Source organism: Crocodylus siamensis, chromosome 14 (genome assembly GCF_052110815.1).
Source record: "Crocodylus siamensis isolate JL-2025a chromosome 14, ASM5211081v1, whole genome shotgun sequence".
NCBI classification, from domain to species: domain Eukaryota; kingdom Metazoa; phylum Chordata; order Crocodylia; family Crocodylidae; genus Crocodylus; species Crocodylus siamensis.
Window position 1 is genome coordinate 18,842,979 of NC_143408.1, and position 14,503 is coordinate 18,857,481.

Here is a 14,503-nt window from a genome sequence, read left to right on the forward strand (position 1 = left end):
GTAATCCTCTTTTACAGCAAGTGCACTAGACAGACTACTATACTTCACAAACGAATGTGGCATTAACCAAGTGCAGCTTCCTGCATAACAAGCAGAGTCTGCAAATCTTCAATACAAGTTACCAAGACCTGTGCCAGGAGTCTGCCTTGCCAATACCCTCAGCCCTGTCACAAGGCTCACTCCACAACAAAGCCTTCTCCCCCTCCCCACCTCTACAGCGCAGAATGCTCCAAGGAAACTCACCCGAGGGGGCTCCGCTTGCAGGGCAGCTAAATAATTCTCCAGGGCAATGCGACGTCGGTCATTCAACATGGCTTCTACGCGCGCCAGGTGAGTCTCCACGAGCTGCTGCTTTTCACTGGCTGCCTCTTTCTCTAGAGATTTAACCATCGCCTGGAAGTGCTGGAATGGGGAGGCAAGGAGTTTTTATAAGGTTGCTTCAGTGCTCTAGCAAAAAGGATGAATTCTACAAGAATGCCTACTTCTGCAGATCCAATTCCTTTGGACAAGCAAGATGGGCAGGGTATGTGGGAGAGGCCCAAAGGCATTTTATGGTAGGGGAGAAGGACATTATAACAGAGAATCAATACAGATTTAATATATGCTGTTTAAGTAATAGTTACAATCAGACTTTCAAACTCAATTTACAGTCATTTTAAAGTGCTCGGAAAGCAAATAGTTCTGAAGGCAGAGTACAGAGTTAAGTCAGGAGGTGCAGACTGTATTCTTAGCTCTCCTGAGGCCTTAAGATCACCACCAACTCATTTTTATACAGTGATGACACCACCATTACCCTCTACCCCAATATGGCTATTAACTTGTGTTCTGAAAGACAAGGAGATCAGATGGAAGGCACTTTAATCAGAGTACCTGGGGAGCTCACCTATAGAAGCTGTAGACTACACGTGTAGATAACATCAAAATAGAGCAGAGGACAAAAATGTATTTATTTTGGTCTTAGAGTGAATCCTAAAAGCCAGTTTTGTACCAGCTGAAGACAGCCAAATGTTTGGAGATACTGCCCTCAACAGAAATCTTATTCTAGGTGCACATTCCTTAAGCCTGCACTGAGAGCTCGCACTTAACAGAGGAAGGAGTCCAGCACTCGAACAAGTTTTATTTTCAGCCTTATAGGTTCTCTATAGCTTTGCACAATTGGCCCCCAACACACTAGAGAAATTCTGGGTTACAGGACTACAAGGCCATTTGTCAGTGCAGTTGAACAAAACAGATGCCTGAAGTCTAAAGTTCCCTTCTGGCTGAGCTGCTGATAAGCTGGTGGGCAGTTTCATTTCCTGCTACCAGAGGGCGGATAAAAACTGGCACTAACTCCAGCTTCAAGAATAAGAGCCAGTGGATTCCAGCCTCACGTTCTTGGGCACCATCCAAGCAGGGGCAGGGCTGGCTTTTCAACATTTAGGGCTTCCGGCTCAGGACACCAGCCTCTTTGTCTGCCTCACTCAGGTGGACACTGAAGCTGCTGAGAACAAGAAACTTTTTGGATCCTTTGATTCTTACCTGGATGAGGGTTTGTCTCTCTGCCTTGGGGAGATTCTTGGCTTGACGCTCCGCTTCCTCCCATTCCTTTTTCACCTGAGTAAAGGGAAAGGGAGCTCACATTAATAAGGTTCAAATTTACTTTGGGGCTACCCTACAGGCACAGAAAACCAGCTTTATCAGAAGGCCTGTAATCACAACCAGATGTTTCAAATTCAAGGTCCATACTTGGCAATTAACCCTGCAGAACAGAATGTTTATTGCTCCTGATAACCGTCTTTCCCAGCACATGGGGGAGAAGAGGGGGATAAAAGTACAACCACAAAACCATCGGGCCTTGGTGCAAGACCACCAGGGAAGCCAGGTCCAAAGGGAGGAGTAGTTGGCCAAACAACGCAATCAGCCACTGTGCATGTCAGGGCAACAAGCTCACCCTGTCCATGCGGTTGTGATGTCGGACTTCTAGCTGCTCCTTTGCTTTCTGGAAGCGGGCGTGCTCATTGTCATCTGCTGGGGTTTCGAAGTAGACATCCACATCATCAGTGGGTACAGGAGTAGGGGGAACTGCAGAGAGAGCACAAGGGATTCAGACACTTTCTACCATCTGGGCTTCACCTGCATTAGGTGCCAGGAGTGGGGAGGGAGAGGAGTTTTCATGCCTGCAGAATGGACCCTCTGTTAAATAGACCTTGGTGATCTACTACCCATCAGGAGTCCATTTTGATATTAAGCTATTAATTTTGCTTCAGTTACATCATTCCAGATGCACAGGAAAGCACCAGGGCAACCAGAGCCCAGATAGTCTTCACATTAAATCTGAGGAAAGTATGGTTCAGCTCCACAAAGACGACTGCTGCCTAAACTGCAGAACAAAGAACTTACTCTCCCTTCCCTTCACACCTTTTTTTCCTGCCTAAACATGATGTTTTGTGCATTAGTTGCTGGCTGACAAACCTGCCACATAAGCCAGGAGACCTGGTTAGAAAAGCCACACCACACAAAGCTGTTGTTCAGGGATCCATGCAATCTCATGGACTGAGGGATCGGACAGCAAGCCTATCACCTGTACCAAGTATGACAACAGGACTAACAAGCGGTGAGGTTAGACAAGAAAGCACTTTGAGGATGCCAACCAAGATGAGTTCACTCATCCAATTGATTGGAAGGCTCCGACTTCCCTAAAGCATTCAAACGTGGCAAAAAGAAAGTTACAATCCACCGATGTTTACATGTACAAAAGTTCACTATATCTGTGACAGCGGCCTTTGTGCTGGTGTAGTACGACTCCGCAGACTATGGAGACAAGTTTGTTTCTGCACTGGCCAGATTTTAGAAGAGCCCTAGTATCAGGTCACACATTCAAAGGCCTTTTGAAAAAACAAGGGACTATGACAAGCATTGTGGCCCCTGTATGAATTTATCACACAGCCTTAAGTGCACATGGGGGGCAAGAGGTAAATGGAGAAGACCAGTTAACCCCTACTTAAAGTGAGCCAAAAAAATTCAAAACCTGCCTGTCTTATGATATAGGCAACAGGGACTTTCATTAAGCATCTTATCTCAATTAAGGCGAGTCTCAGAATCAATGCAGGCTACACTTCATTCTGTACTGTAGCATTAATATTAGACTGGAGATCTGTCCCAGCATGTACCTAAACCCACAGCACTTGAGTACTTCTCTTCCTCATCAAATTAAGCATAACAAAGGCTAGGCTAGGTACAGTCGTGTGAAAAAGGCACCAAATACTGATCCATTTTGGGCCTGCTCACAGCATCTTTGACCCAGGCATTGACAGAGACCTCCATATCCCTCTCCAAATCCCTCTGGGACAGGACAAACTTTTGTACAAAAGCCTCCTGACATCCGCATCTTTATTTCACCACTTTGGTCAGATCAGCCCAATCGAAAGCACTTGCATGAAGCCTATTTTGTAAACAGGATTATGGCTGTATAGACCAACTGCCAAGCCCCAGATAACACAAAAAGCCTTTCAGAAGGCTTTAACAGCAGCTGAAGTGGAAGTGCTGGAATTCAACAATAAGATTAATAAGGAGGTTAAAATGTTTTTGGGTAGCTTTATCATCAGCATAAAAGCCAGCTGAAGCTAGTGCCAAAAACCTCAAGCTATCAAACGCAGGATTGAGTCACGGTTCATATTTCTAATGGAGCCGAAGACAGGAATTAGAATTCTGCAGCGGCTTCACCAGGGATTTCTCCAAAAGGCACCAATAAGAAACAGCCTCCTCCCAGCAGAACTGACCAACAGCATGCATTTCAGGATTGATCAGTCAAACCCACGGATAATACTCTGACTGGAGAAGACAAAGTTTCCCTCCCAGGGCAGCTGGGAAAGCAGCCAGCTGGGTGAATGAACCAAGAAAGCAGTCTCATACCAAGAGAGAGTTTAAAGACATTTCCCAGTTCTCCACTGCAGACCTGGAGAGGGATAATTGAGTCCTGTGTTAATTAAAGTCGCAAGCCAAGGGGCGAGCAGAGACCATGTATGTTGACCAGCCAGTTTCCCCTAGAAAGGAAGCTAAGTCTATAAAGCTAGAGAAACAGAGACAAGAGGACTGCTGCAAAAAGGACAGAGGGAAGTGCTTCAAACACCAGAACCAACAGGATGGGCTACACACGCATCCTCACTTGGCCTACGCAAGGAGATGATGACACCAAAAGCCAGACAGGACAGTGGCTTGCTGCAAAAGGGCCAGTGGGAGGCAGGACTTACTTATCTTTTTACACACAGCCATACAATATTCCTCTGACTCAAAATTGTTCCTGTTGCCTCCGCAGCCTCCATATATAAAGCGAATGCATTTTCTCTTGTTAGGGTCGAAGTACCAACGAGGCATCATAGCCCGGCAGGGACCTGTCATCGCCTCCTGGGAGCAGACAACTGTGTGGAGATGGGTTAGAACATCAGCTCATGAGGAGTACATGCTTGATCGAGGTGATTTAATAAGTCAGTGGTGGCTCTAGGTCAGACTGTTCACTGGGTACTCGTGTTGGCTTAGGGAGTCATTACTACACTCTGGAGCGTGCTTTTTAAAGGGCTATATTGGAATACCCTTCAGTGTTCGTGAAGCAGTTACCACAGCAGCCCAGTGAAGTGCTGCTGTTAGGAAACACTGGAGCAGATGTCTCAGCACAGAGCCACCCCTTGTAGAGCAGAGAACTGGGGTAAAACAAGTTCCTCTGGCTATGCTTTGAGTGTTCCAGTAGTGGAGAGTATCTATTACTGAAAACACTTTAGGCAACAGATAAAACAAGGTCCGTGGAGGCAGCCTGAGATACCCCAAAAAGGGAGGCCTTTACAAACCTGATACCTTTAGAGAGGAACAGATATAACAGCAACTGAAAATACAAACTAAACCCCTGGGAATGTGTTTAGTGTGGGGATCGCAGCAGCTGGATTTGAGAGTTCTGGGAAACCCAAGCACTCTAAATAGTAAAGTGCACAACAGGGGTATTTTCAATGGCCCTGGACACCATCGCAGCAAGCATTCAGCATATTATATAGTTGCAGGATTGCAGAACTCTAGGTTGTATAGCAGATAACAGTTTGAATGCTTAGGGAGAGAACCAGTCATTTATGCTAGACATCCTCTTTTCTGAAGCACTGTAGAAGGAAACAAAATGGGCATCCCTGGAACAGATGCTCTCAAAAGCCAGCAAGATACATTGATCTCCTTGTTCCAAGTCTATTTTAACATCTGCAGATCTTCGACAGCCCTGCACATACAATCTAGGCCCTGTTTCAGTGAGTGAAATTATCTGCAGCATGCTGGCATTTTACCAGCAAGAAGAATTTTACCCGCAAGATGCAAGAACTGCTGGCAATGATTCAGTGATTTGTAGTTAATTGAATTTCACTCTCAACCCCCTCCTTCTGCGGACACTTATACACTTCAAAATATAGGACGATCTACAGCATGGAAGCACAACAGCCAGTCAGCAGATGCTCCTCTGCAATAGCACCTGCTGTCTGACAAGAGCAATGGCAAATATTTAGACAAATATAGAAGTGACGTCGGCTGTAATGGGTTCAGTTTCCTTTAGCAAAGAGACAAGACTTTTACGCTAAGGCTGGGGTATGTAAAACAGAAAGGGGACAAGCAGATTCAAGTGAATTTTTGATCTTGCGTAAGGTAAGGAAGCCAGATGCTCAGCTTAAAGTCCAGCCCAATTTTAACTCCCTGACATCCATGTAATAAAAAGGAAGACAAACCAAACCAACATTGGTCACTCAAAGCTAAAGAGAGATTCCAATTGGAAGAGTGCCACAGGCTGGTTTACAGGCTTTTCTAAAATTAGGCTATGCAAATATTGTCTTCTGGCTCAATACTACACCTTGATGGAGGTACTCATCCTATGCACCAGTCACCATCAGTTTTGCTGGCAGTGAGCCCAGCTGTCTGGTAGCATACGGCCCATACTCTAGCGAGTTAACATCACCTTCAGTACTTGTAAGGTAGGCATCATCAGCTGTTCTTTGTTTGCTGACCTATTTGGCAAATAAGGCCAAAGTGGCACATATTGGATGGGTCAAAAGCACCATTAACAACACAGATGGCAAGGTCCATTAACAGCGGATGAGTATAGCTTCAGTGCATCAGGGATGTGACAGGCTGACAACTGACTTACCTTTCACATCACTGATGATTTCCTTTTCAGAAAGAGACTTGTCACTGCTGGGTTCCGTGGGGGTCTCTTCATTGTAATCATCCACTTTATAACTGTCGTAATAGTAATCACGATCTTCCACCACTTCCTCCTCCTCCTCCCCTTCCTCATCTTCCTCCTCATCTTCCTCCACAGCTGTTCCTGTGAAGTCTTCTACATCTGCCTCAGTAGGGAACTCACTAAAGGGAGACAATTAGAAGGGAGAGTTAAAGCTAATCACTTTGCAGCCAACCTTTGATGTATAAGAATAATGATTCTCTTTTCATCTCTTTTAGAGCCACTAGAGATGGGAGAATGAAAGTACAGATTGTTGATCATCCAGTCAACTGCAGCTACAGGAGTTCTCTCATTACAGCTACACCTGCTATTATAGTCATAGCCTCTTTAAGCCTCTAGCTCAATGGGGTTTTACAACATTTTCCCCATCGGCTTCATTTCACTAAGCTGAGAACTGCGGCTTCTGAAGCCAGGCATCTCTGGTCACAGCCAGGCAGTAATTTTTTTTTTTTTTGTTTTTTTGTTTTACTGGCTATGGATTGAGATGGTAGCAGCAAATCACTTGGCTCTGTACTAATTTTTAAAGAGGGTAGCAAAGCCATTTGTCCTCAGGAATGAGCGACTTCTCCACATCCATGATGCTCCCCCTGTGAAACCAGAAGCAAAGAAATTCCCTCCTTCATCCTCCTGGCAAGGGAAACTGGTAGCATTAAGCCAATAGCCTCACTACATCCATGTTAATCTTGCAAGGCAATCAGAAACCCTACCTTTTGTAAAGGTCATAGTCTTCATCTTCATCCTCATCTTCTTCCTCTTCCTCTTTGGAAAGGGCTTCGTCAACAATTTTGGTCTGAGGGCAACACACGTACTCTGTACCATGGAACTGGTCTACTCCACAAGGAAGCAGCATGCCATAACTGTGCAGGATCATCCCCTCTGTCAGACATGCCTGAAAGGGAAGCCATAGTCAAGTTAGTTTTCTCTTAAAATAGCACATTTGTAAAGCATCACATTTTGCTTAAGGCTAAAGAAGTCTTCACCAATCATGCAATTCCAGTAACACTACCAATAGTGTAGGGTTTACCATACACAAGATATTTTAATCCTGGTGTCACAGAGCCTTACACAAACAGTGCAGAAAAGTGGGTAAAAATTTTGTAGCATAGGTACAATCTGAGAGAGGTCTTACAATCACACAACACAATATTCCTTGCTGTTGATGACCTGAACTGCTCAACAATTGCTAATGTGTTTTAAGCTAGTGTTCAGTTCTGGGAAAATAACCGGACTCTGAGTGCCAAATAATTCAAGCTGTTTCATGCCAAAGAGGCAGCACTTCAAAATAACATTTGTGTGTTGGTTTTTTTTTTAGTCAGTCATTTCATTAACTTTCTCTCTGTAAATAGAAGTATGTGCATAATTGCTTAAATGGGCTTTGCGTTAAGTTTATTTTTACATGCTGTGGCTAAAAAATCTAATTGGACGATTCGGGACAGTCAAAATGTGAATAGCAAGTAGAAACATTAACAGCACATTTATTTTAAACTGAGGAAGTATACGGTTTTATGGCTGCACAAATGAATGAAATAATGAAACCTTTATTATATACACGAACTCTTTTGTATCCTTTTTGCTTTGTTACATTATGGATGCAAGAAAGATCCAGGTTTGTTATCTGGATGAACTTTCCAACTCCATGTCCAAAGGCAAACAACTTTTAACTCTCTATGTACTTAAGGCTGGCTAGGAAGGAGGCCAAATTTAAAAAAGGTGCTCTGCTGGCACCAATTTCTACAATAGCTGGGCAGCAATGGGATGTCAGCCTCAATGCTAAGTGGTATCTAAAGCCTATACTAACAATACTGCATGCGCTCTGTAGTCATCAACATGATTCCATCATTATCAGTTGAAGTGAGTGTGCATTGATTTTAAATACTTATTTTTCCACAGTTAACCAAAGACAACAGGATACATTTTTTCTTGCAAATGAAGAGGGGGTTTATTCAAGACAGGCTTGCAATTCCAACCTCTCCAGCAGTAGCTGCCACACAAAATAACATCTCCCTACAACTCCAATTCTTACCCCTGGGAATGGTAGCCTGGGAAACCAGAGTCTAGTCCCCAAATTGTGCTTCAGCTGGGATCATGACTATGGATAAGTCCCCTGGGCTGACATTTCCCAAGATAAATCTACATGCATTGTTTAAGTCCCCAACACATTTCTGAAATTTTAGCTTTAGCCTCATGCAGAATTTGTAAAACGAGGATAAGAGTGCTTTAACATATTTAACTTCTATACCTCTGTAAAACAGACACCGAGTTGTTCAGGAACTCTGTAACAAAGACAAAGTAGCCAAGACTGATATACCCATATACAGATGTTGTTCTGGTCACATTAGCCAATTACCTCTTTGGCCACAGTGTGCCAGTGCTGGTGACTTTCACACACTTCCATCCGTTCCTTGTGGAAGAATCTGCACTTCTCTGGAACTAGAAGGACATCGCTTACAAACTCACCCACTGCAAAACAAGAAGTTGCCATCAATAACAATTCATGTCCCTTTAGATTCATTCTTGACCTTCAAACTCAAGAGAAGACTAGCATTAAAATCTTCAAAACGAGAGATTTGGTTTTTTACTCCACTAGGTATCTGCATGGTGCTGCACAAACTTTAAAGTTCAGGTATACATCAATAGCCACCTCTGGAGAGCTACTCTAATACAACAAGGTCTACAAAGCTCAGAATTTAGGTCTACGTAGTAAAAACCTAGCAGACTAACCAAAGTAGTACTACTAAAAGCTTGAACAGAAGCTGAATGCAAACTTGGAAAGAAAGAAGTTACAAAGTGCAGTAACAAAGTTGCATGCAGATCTTTGGTCTGAAAGCACTGTTTGTATGGTATTCTGTAAAAAAGGTCATCATCTAATTCCTACGTGAGCTTGCATTACATGCAAGAAGGTAGCTTTGGGCCACCAGTATTTCAAAAGCCAGCATATTTGCTGTATGAGCATTTTCCATGGTTGTAGGGCATTACTAGCCATTTTCTGCTTATGTCAGGAAATACATAAGCTCCTAGCTCACTTCATTGCATCAGTTTTGAGACAGTTTGGGGGTAAGATGAAAAACAATTTTTGCTTCAGTTGTTCAAATACTTGCTACCCATACGCTAGATCCAGGGGTAAATGCAAGTCATCCATGGCTAAAGCATTTCTTCAGCTGGATACTCCAAGAGAAATGTCAAAGGTTGGAAAATAAAAGCCCTGTAAGCCCATACAACTATGTAAAGCAGATATCGGACTCTGACATACAAATCCCATCTACAAACTGAACAGTACGTCTCTGATAGCCCTGGCTACAAACTTCTGCCCTGTAACAAAGTCACTCTGCTTGATCAACTTAAACCCTACTAATGCAAATGGCTGAACACATCCTACTAAATATCTACTACAGCTCAGTGTAGCAACATTAAAATGACACACAAAAAAAACCCAAGACTCTCTCCAATGCAAACACCACCTTTTATGTCAAAGCCAGGGCATTCATATTCTAACTGCAAAGTAACGTCGCCCCACAAACTCCAGAATTATTTTAGGTAGCCTTGGAGATTCAGGCAAACACTTTCAGTAAGTTTAGTCAGAAAGGTGACCAAATCTCCTAACCAAACTAGAACATCTTAAACCCAGATGTTCTGAGGCAGCAAACCCAGGCTAAGTTAAAAACACACCCTCATTTCTACAGACTGATCGGTGTGTCTATGACTCAGGTGTGTACTTGGTAGCAGTGCTGGTCTGAGACAAAGACATCCAAAAAACTAGAACTCTTGGTTCCAAAATGATACCTCTTATCATTTTGGAACCAAGAGTTTGTTGCATCTCAACTCATGACTGACACCCACAAGATCAAATTTAGGCAACTTTGTTTTTTGTTTGACTGGCTAACAGAGGGAAAAGCACTTCAAAGGACAAGCTGGTCTTTTACTTGGAGGTCTAGGGAGTAGGAGCATTTGTCCCAGCCACCTTGAATGTGTCCTCTGCAGACAATCTCAGTAGTTCAACACACAAACTTTTGCCAAGCCCATACAATTGATGCCAAAGATGCCGATGTCTCAAGCATTACTTCTTCTGTGCATGAAGTCAAAACAGAGTTTGTGGATGAAGTTACCTGCCAACTAATGAGGGCAACAGTCAAGCAATTACAGACAACCGTTCATCCCCACCTCTCATCTCTCGTCACACCAGTACAAAAGTTCTCTCCTCTTCTGCAAGATGGACCCCATTTAGAGGAACAGACCAGCACATACTGCAAGTAAGTATATGGCACATTCCCTCCCCAACCCCCCATCCCTGATCAATGCTTACAAAGCTCTCTCCTTTCAGAGATCAGCCAGCCACATCAGGCATTTCCATGCTGTCTAACAACTTAGCCAGAACTGTCAGCAGTTTGCCTTTTCACACTTCACCAGACTCAGTCCTGCTCCCAGCATCCTATTGTTAAATTTATTTTACAGTTCATTGAAGGTGCTAATGGGTTCTCCTCATCCCCCTCCCCCCCCTCCACTTTTAGAAACAAAAAGCTTCATTGACAGTGGGGGAAAAAAAAGGTTGAATATCATCTGGTGGAGAGATCCTGTCTGAAGATGAACTGAGGATTAATGCAGCATGGAAGAGACAAGCAGCAAAGGGAACACAAAAGTACTTTGTGCAATGAGCACAATAAATGCTTTGATAGGAGGAAAAATCATACCTTTCCACCATTGCTGCAGTTCACCTGTTTACAACAAGTAATTCAGCAACTGATCACCAGTGCTGACAGGTAAAGTTAATAGGGAGAGGTTTTATTCACATGCAGACACCCCATCGTCTGCAACCAGGAATATTTGAAAACTGAAGTTCCCTTATGAGCCAAGTCCCCGTTGTCAAAGCAACTTAAAGATACTGCACATGGTTAAAGAGTTTTTTGAAGTTTCCTTTCAGGTAAGCACCACTGTGGGGCGCTGCCTTTGCTGTTTCTGCAGAGTCCAGCGTGAGCAAAATGGCACCTGGCACGTTTGTGCGAGCCAGCAGAAACAGGGCAGCACAGCTTAAGGACCACAGCTTGTAGTTACAGGCAGTTTTTAGGAAGGAGAGCCCTGACTTTCCTTATCTTTGACCAATGTACCCAGCATACCAAGCATTTACTCTTCTGTACCTCAGCTTCCCAAGCTGTAAAGAGCTGACAGCAACGGAGCCCTAGTTGATAGGAAGGCATTAATGTTGTTAACTTCTGTGAAATGCTTTGAGATGCTCCAGTGGAAGGGCTGTACAGAATGTAAAAGCCCATCAATCCACTTTTCCGCTCTCACTCAAGTTGCATTCAGTCCTCAGAAAGGTCCACAAATGGAGGCGCTGCAGAGAGAACTGTTCTCGCAGCACTTCCTATGAAGCGCTCCCCACTCCACCCCCAGGCATTTTGGAGAATGCTCTGCACAACAACACAACACGGGATTTGTTTTAAAAAGCTATGCAAATCTGCTCAAGCAGAGAACCGACAAGGGATTTGACTAGCTCAGTCTCCCTTCGCCACTGCCAGAGCTGTCTGTGATGGGCTTGAGCTGGTGTTCACAATGCACAGGTCAGAAGTCCCTGCTGTAAACAAGCAGGCCGTTTATCTGGGTGCACCGATTCAATAAACCCAGTGTAATCTTATCATGTCTAATGATCGCTGGCAGTTAACACTAGACACATTTTGGGATCCCACTTGGGGGAAGAGGAGCCATTTGAAACCACTAGGTATAAATATAGTCAGTCTAGGAAAAAGAGAGATGTCAAATCTAAAACAGGGAACATGATCATACTGAGAACCTGCGTTTCTGAAGTACCAAAATATTAAACCTTTGCAGAGAGAGGATCAATGTACTAAATCCCTAGGTCTATGATACTCTAACACAATAGCCTTTAAGTTATTTGACAGTTGCAGAGAGAATATGGATTTCTCTCTCATGTCAGTCACCATTATTCCTACGTAGCTGTAATCAAGCTGTTGATCTGCCGAAGCGGGGTTGTGTAGGGTGCCACCTTCTAGAAATCGGTATTTTACAGGAATTTAGAGAAGTGGTCTCTCAAGCGAAAGAAACCTTTAAGAGGCTGGCTCCTTTCCAAGCAACCAGCCTGGGTATCAGGATCTATTAGACAACCCCCTCCCCCTCCCCGGGAAAAAGAGTTCTTGCTCCTTTGAGACCCACTTCATGGTACAGACTTACCCAGACACTTGTAGGGCACAACAATGTGAGTGTGATCCTTGCACTGCTTTTTGCCTTTCCTACACCAATCGTCAATGCTGACCGGTTGGTTGGCTTCTACCACGTTTGTAATCTGAAGCTCTGGATAGATCTGTTTATTAACAACAACAAAAACCAAAACAAAAAAACCTTTATTAGAAAGGAGTCAAAGCTACTCCTACCAAGACCATGACACAGGACATGTAAGGGGGTCTCTGAGCAGGGAAGACACAAGCAGGCTCTCTAACTCCAAACAACATAATGAAGTGTTAGATTATCTTTAACCCACCTATTTTGTATAATGTATTAATACGATAGCTATGTTGTGCTCAAGTTCTCCTGAAGTCTAGACACAGGCTTATATTTAGGTTAGTGCTATGTGAACCAGATGCAGTACCAGTTATATCAGCCTTGTAAAATAGTCATGCCAGTATTCGAGCCTAGACATGGTCTGCTGTTCCACCCTTATGCTTAAAGCCAAATAGCCAAATGATATTTTACTTGCTTGTCAACAATCCCTCATTCCAGATGAACAGGAAAACAGATCTCACAAGGCTAACGTGCTGAAGTACAAAGAGCATATTGCAATGAGATCAGGAGTTTGCAACAGGAAAAAAAAAAAAAAAAAAAAAAAAGCTTTCAAATACTGCCAAGGTTTACAAGACAGCATTTTTGTAATATTCTAGCAGCTTTGTGCCCGCCTGAACATAATGCCAATGATAATACAACTACACTTTAAATATTTAGATTAGGTATGGAATGCTGTCAGAACTCTCCACTCCGCACGTACAAAAAAGTCAGCATAATGTGTGCTGGTTTGGTTAGGAAGCTTAGAGGTGAGGATGGTCAAAGATGCTCAAGTCCCTCTGAACTGTAATGGGTCATAGGCATGCAACTCCCTTGAGGACTCCTAGCCTAAAGTCAATTACTGTATACACCTCAATCTTCTTTAGGGAAAGGGATCCAACACTTTCTCCCTCTTCCCCCCCCCCGCAACATTTTATCTTAGTCTTTTTGGGCTTTAGCTACACACCCAACAGCAAAACAGGATGTCATGCATTGGTAAAAGAGCCAGATTGCTGGAGTGCTTGTCCTCAAACACATGCAGAAGCATGTGAAAACGAGACCTGATCAGATAGAAGAGTAAAATCCCCGTTTTCCGGCATTCTACTAGCCGGCATACTCTATTAACCGGCACCGTGCCACCGCCACTGTACCACTGCCACCCACCACTCTGCACCGCTGCATGCAGCCCCCACACCATCCACTACCCCGTGCTGCTGCATGCAAGCCCCACCTCCAGCTCCGGTATTTTTAGATAACCGGCACCAGGCATTCCCCACTCATGCCGGATAACAGGGATTTTACTGTGTGAGCTAAAACTTTGCAATTTCTTTCCAGAGAAGAGCCGCCTCACCTCCTGACAGTATTGCAGAATCTCCTCCTTTCGTCCAAAGCAGCTTTTGGTCCCAGAAGTATCAGGCTCCCATTTCCCAGTCTGGATATTCACATGCATATTTAGCTTACCACAGAACATGGCAATTTGAGGCTCAGCCACAGCAAACCCTGTTCCAGCGTTGGCTGCAAGTGCCTATAAAGAAAAAGCCAAGGTTACATTTTACTCCATGAACCAGAGTCCATTCGGAACGGGTCACAGCAGGACTGTTTCAGCCCTTCAAGACAGTAGATCAAGTTATTAGCCCAGGCTACTGAAGGAATCTATTACCAAGTGAACACGTCTAGAAAGGTGATTTTAACCTTCTCCCTTGAAGATGATGAGAGCATATCATGTTTTTCAACCAAATTGTTTATTTTCAGGTCTTACCACCTTCCTCCTCCTCCTCTGCCACAGCAGTTTACAACAGTCATTTACATTTGCAGATGCTGGCGCACACCTCTAGAAAGATTAGAGCTCACCTCCAAACCATAACTTTGGGAGGGAGAGTCACATTCTTTCCCATGTTAACCACTATGAACCAGAGGACTGAACAATGACCTTGAAACCCATCCAACAACCACACTGGTTAGTGTAGAGCCCAATAAAGCCACCCAGTGAATAAGGCC

General features: G+C 43.9%; 1 protein-coding gene across 4 annotated transcripts in view; it reads right to left on the reverse strand.

Annotated features, from left to right (window-relative positions):
• Positions 1–14,503, reverse strand: part of APLP2 (amyloid beta precursor like protein 2) — a 59,439-nt gene that overhangs the window by 12,687 nt on the left and 32,249 nt on the right. For 3 of the 4 annotated variants that reach the window (XM_090027578.1, XM_090027577.1, XM_090027580.1), the window contains exons 2-10: positions 13,857–14,030; positions 12,422–12,551; positions 8,589–8,701; positions 6,949–7,130; positions 6,146–6,363; positions 4,230–4,397; positions 1,931–2,061; positions 1,519–1,593; positions 244–402 (exon numbers count right to left, since the gene is read on the reverse strand). In XM_090027578.1, coding sequence (XP_089883704.1) covers positions 244–402; positions 1,519–1,593; positions 1,931–2,061; positions 4,230–4,397; positions 6,146–6,363; positions 6,949–7,130; positions 8,589–8,701; positions 12,422–12,551; positions 13,857–14,030 — 1,350 coding nt within the window. The remainder of the gene's footprint in view (positions 1–243; positions 403–1,518; positions 1,594–1,930; positions 2,062–4,229; positions 4,398–6,145; positions 6,364–6,948; positions 7,131–8,588; positions 8,702–12,421; positions 12,552–13,856; positions 14,031–14,503) is intronic. The other variant, XM_090027579.1, reaches the window with a different exon arrangement.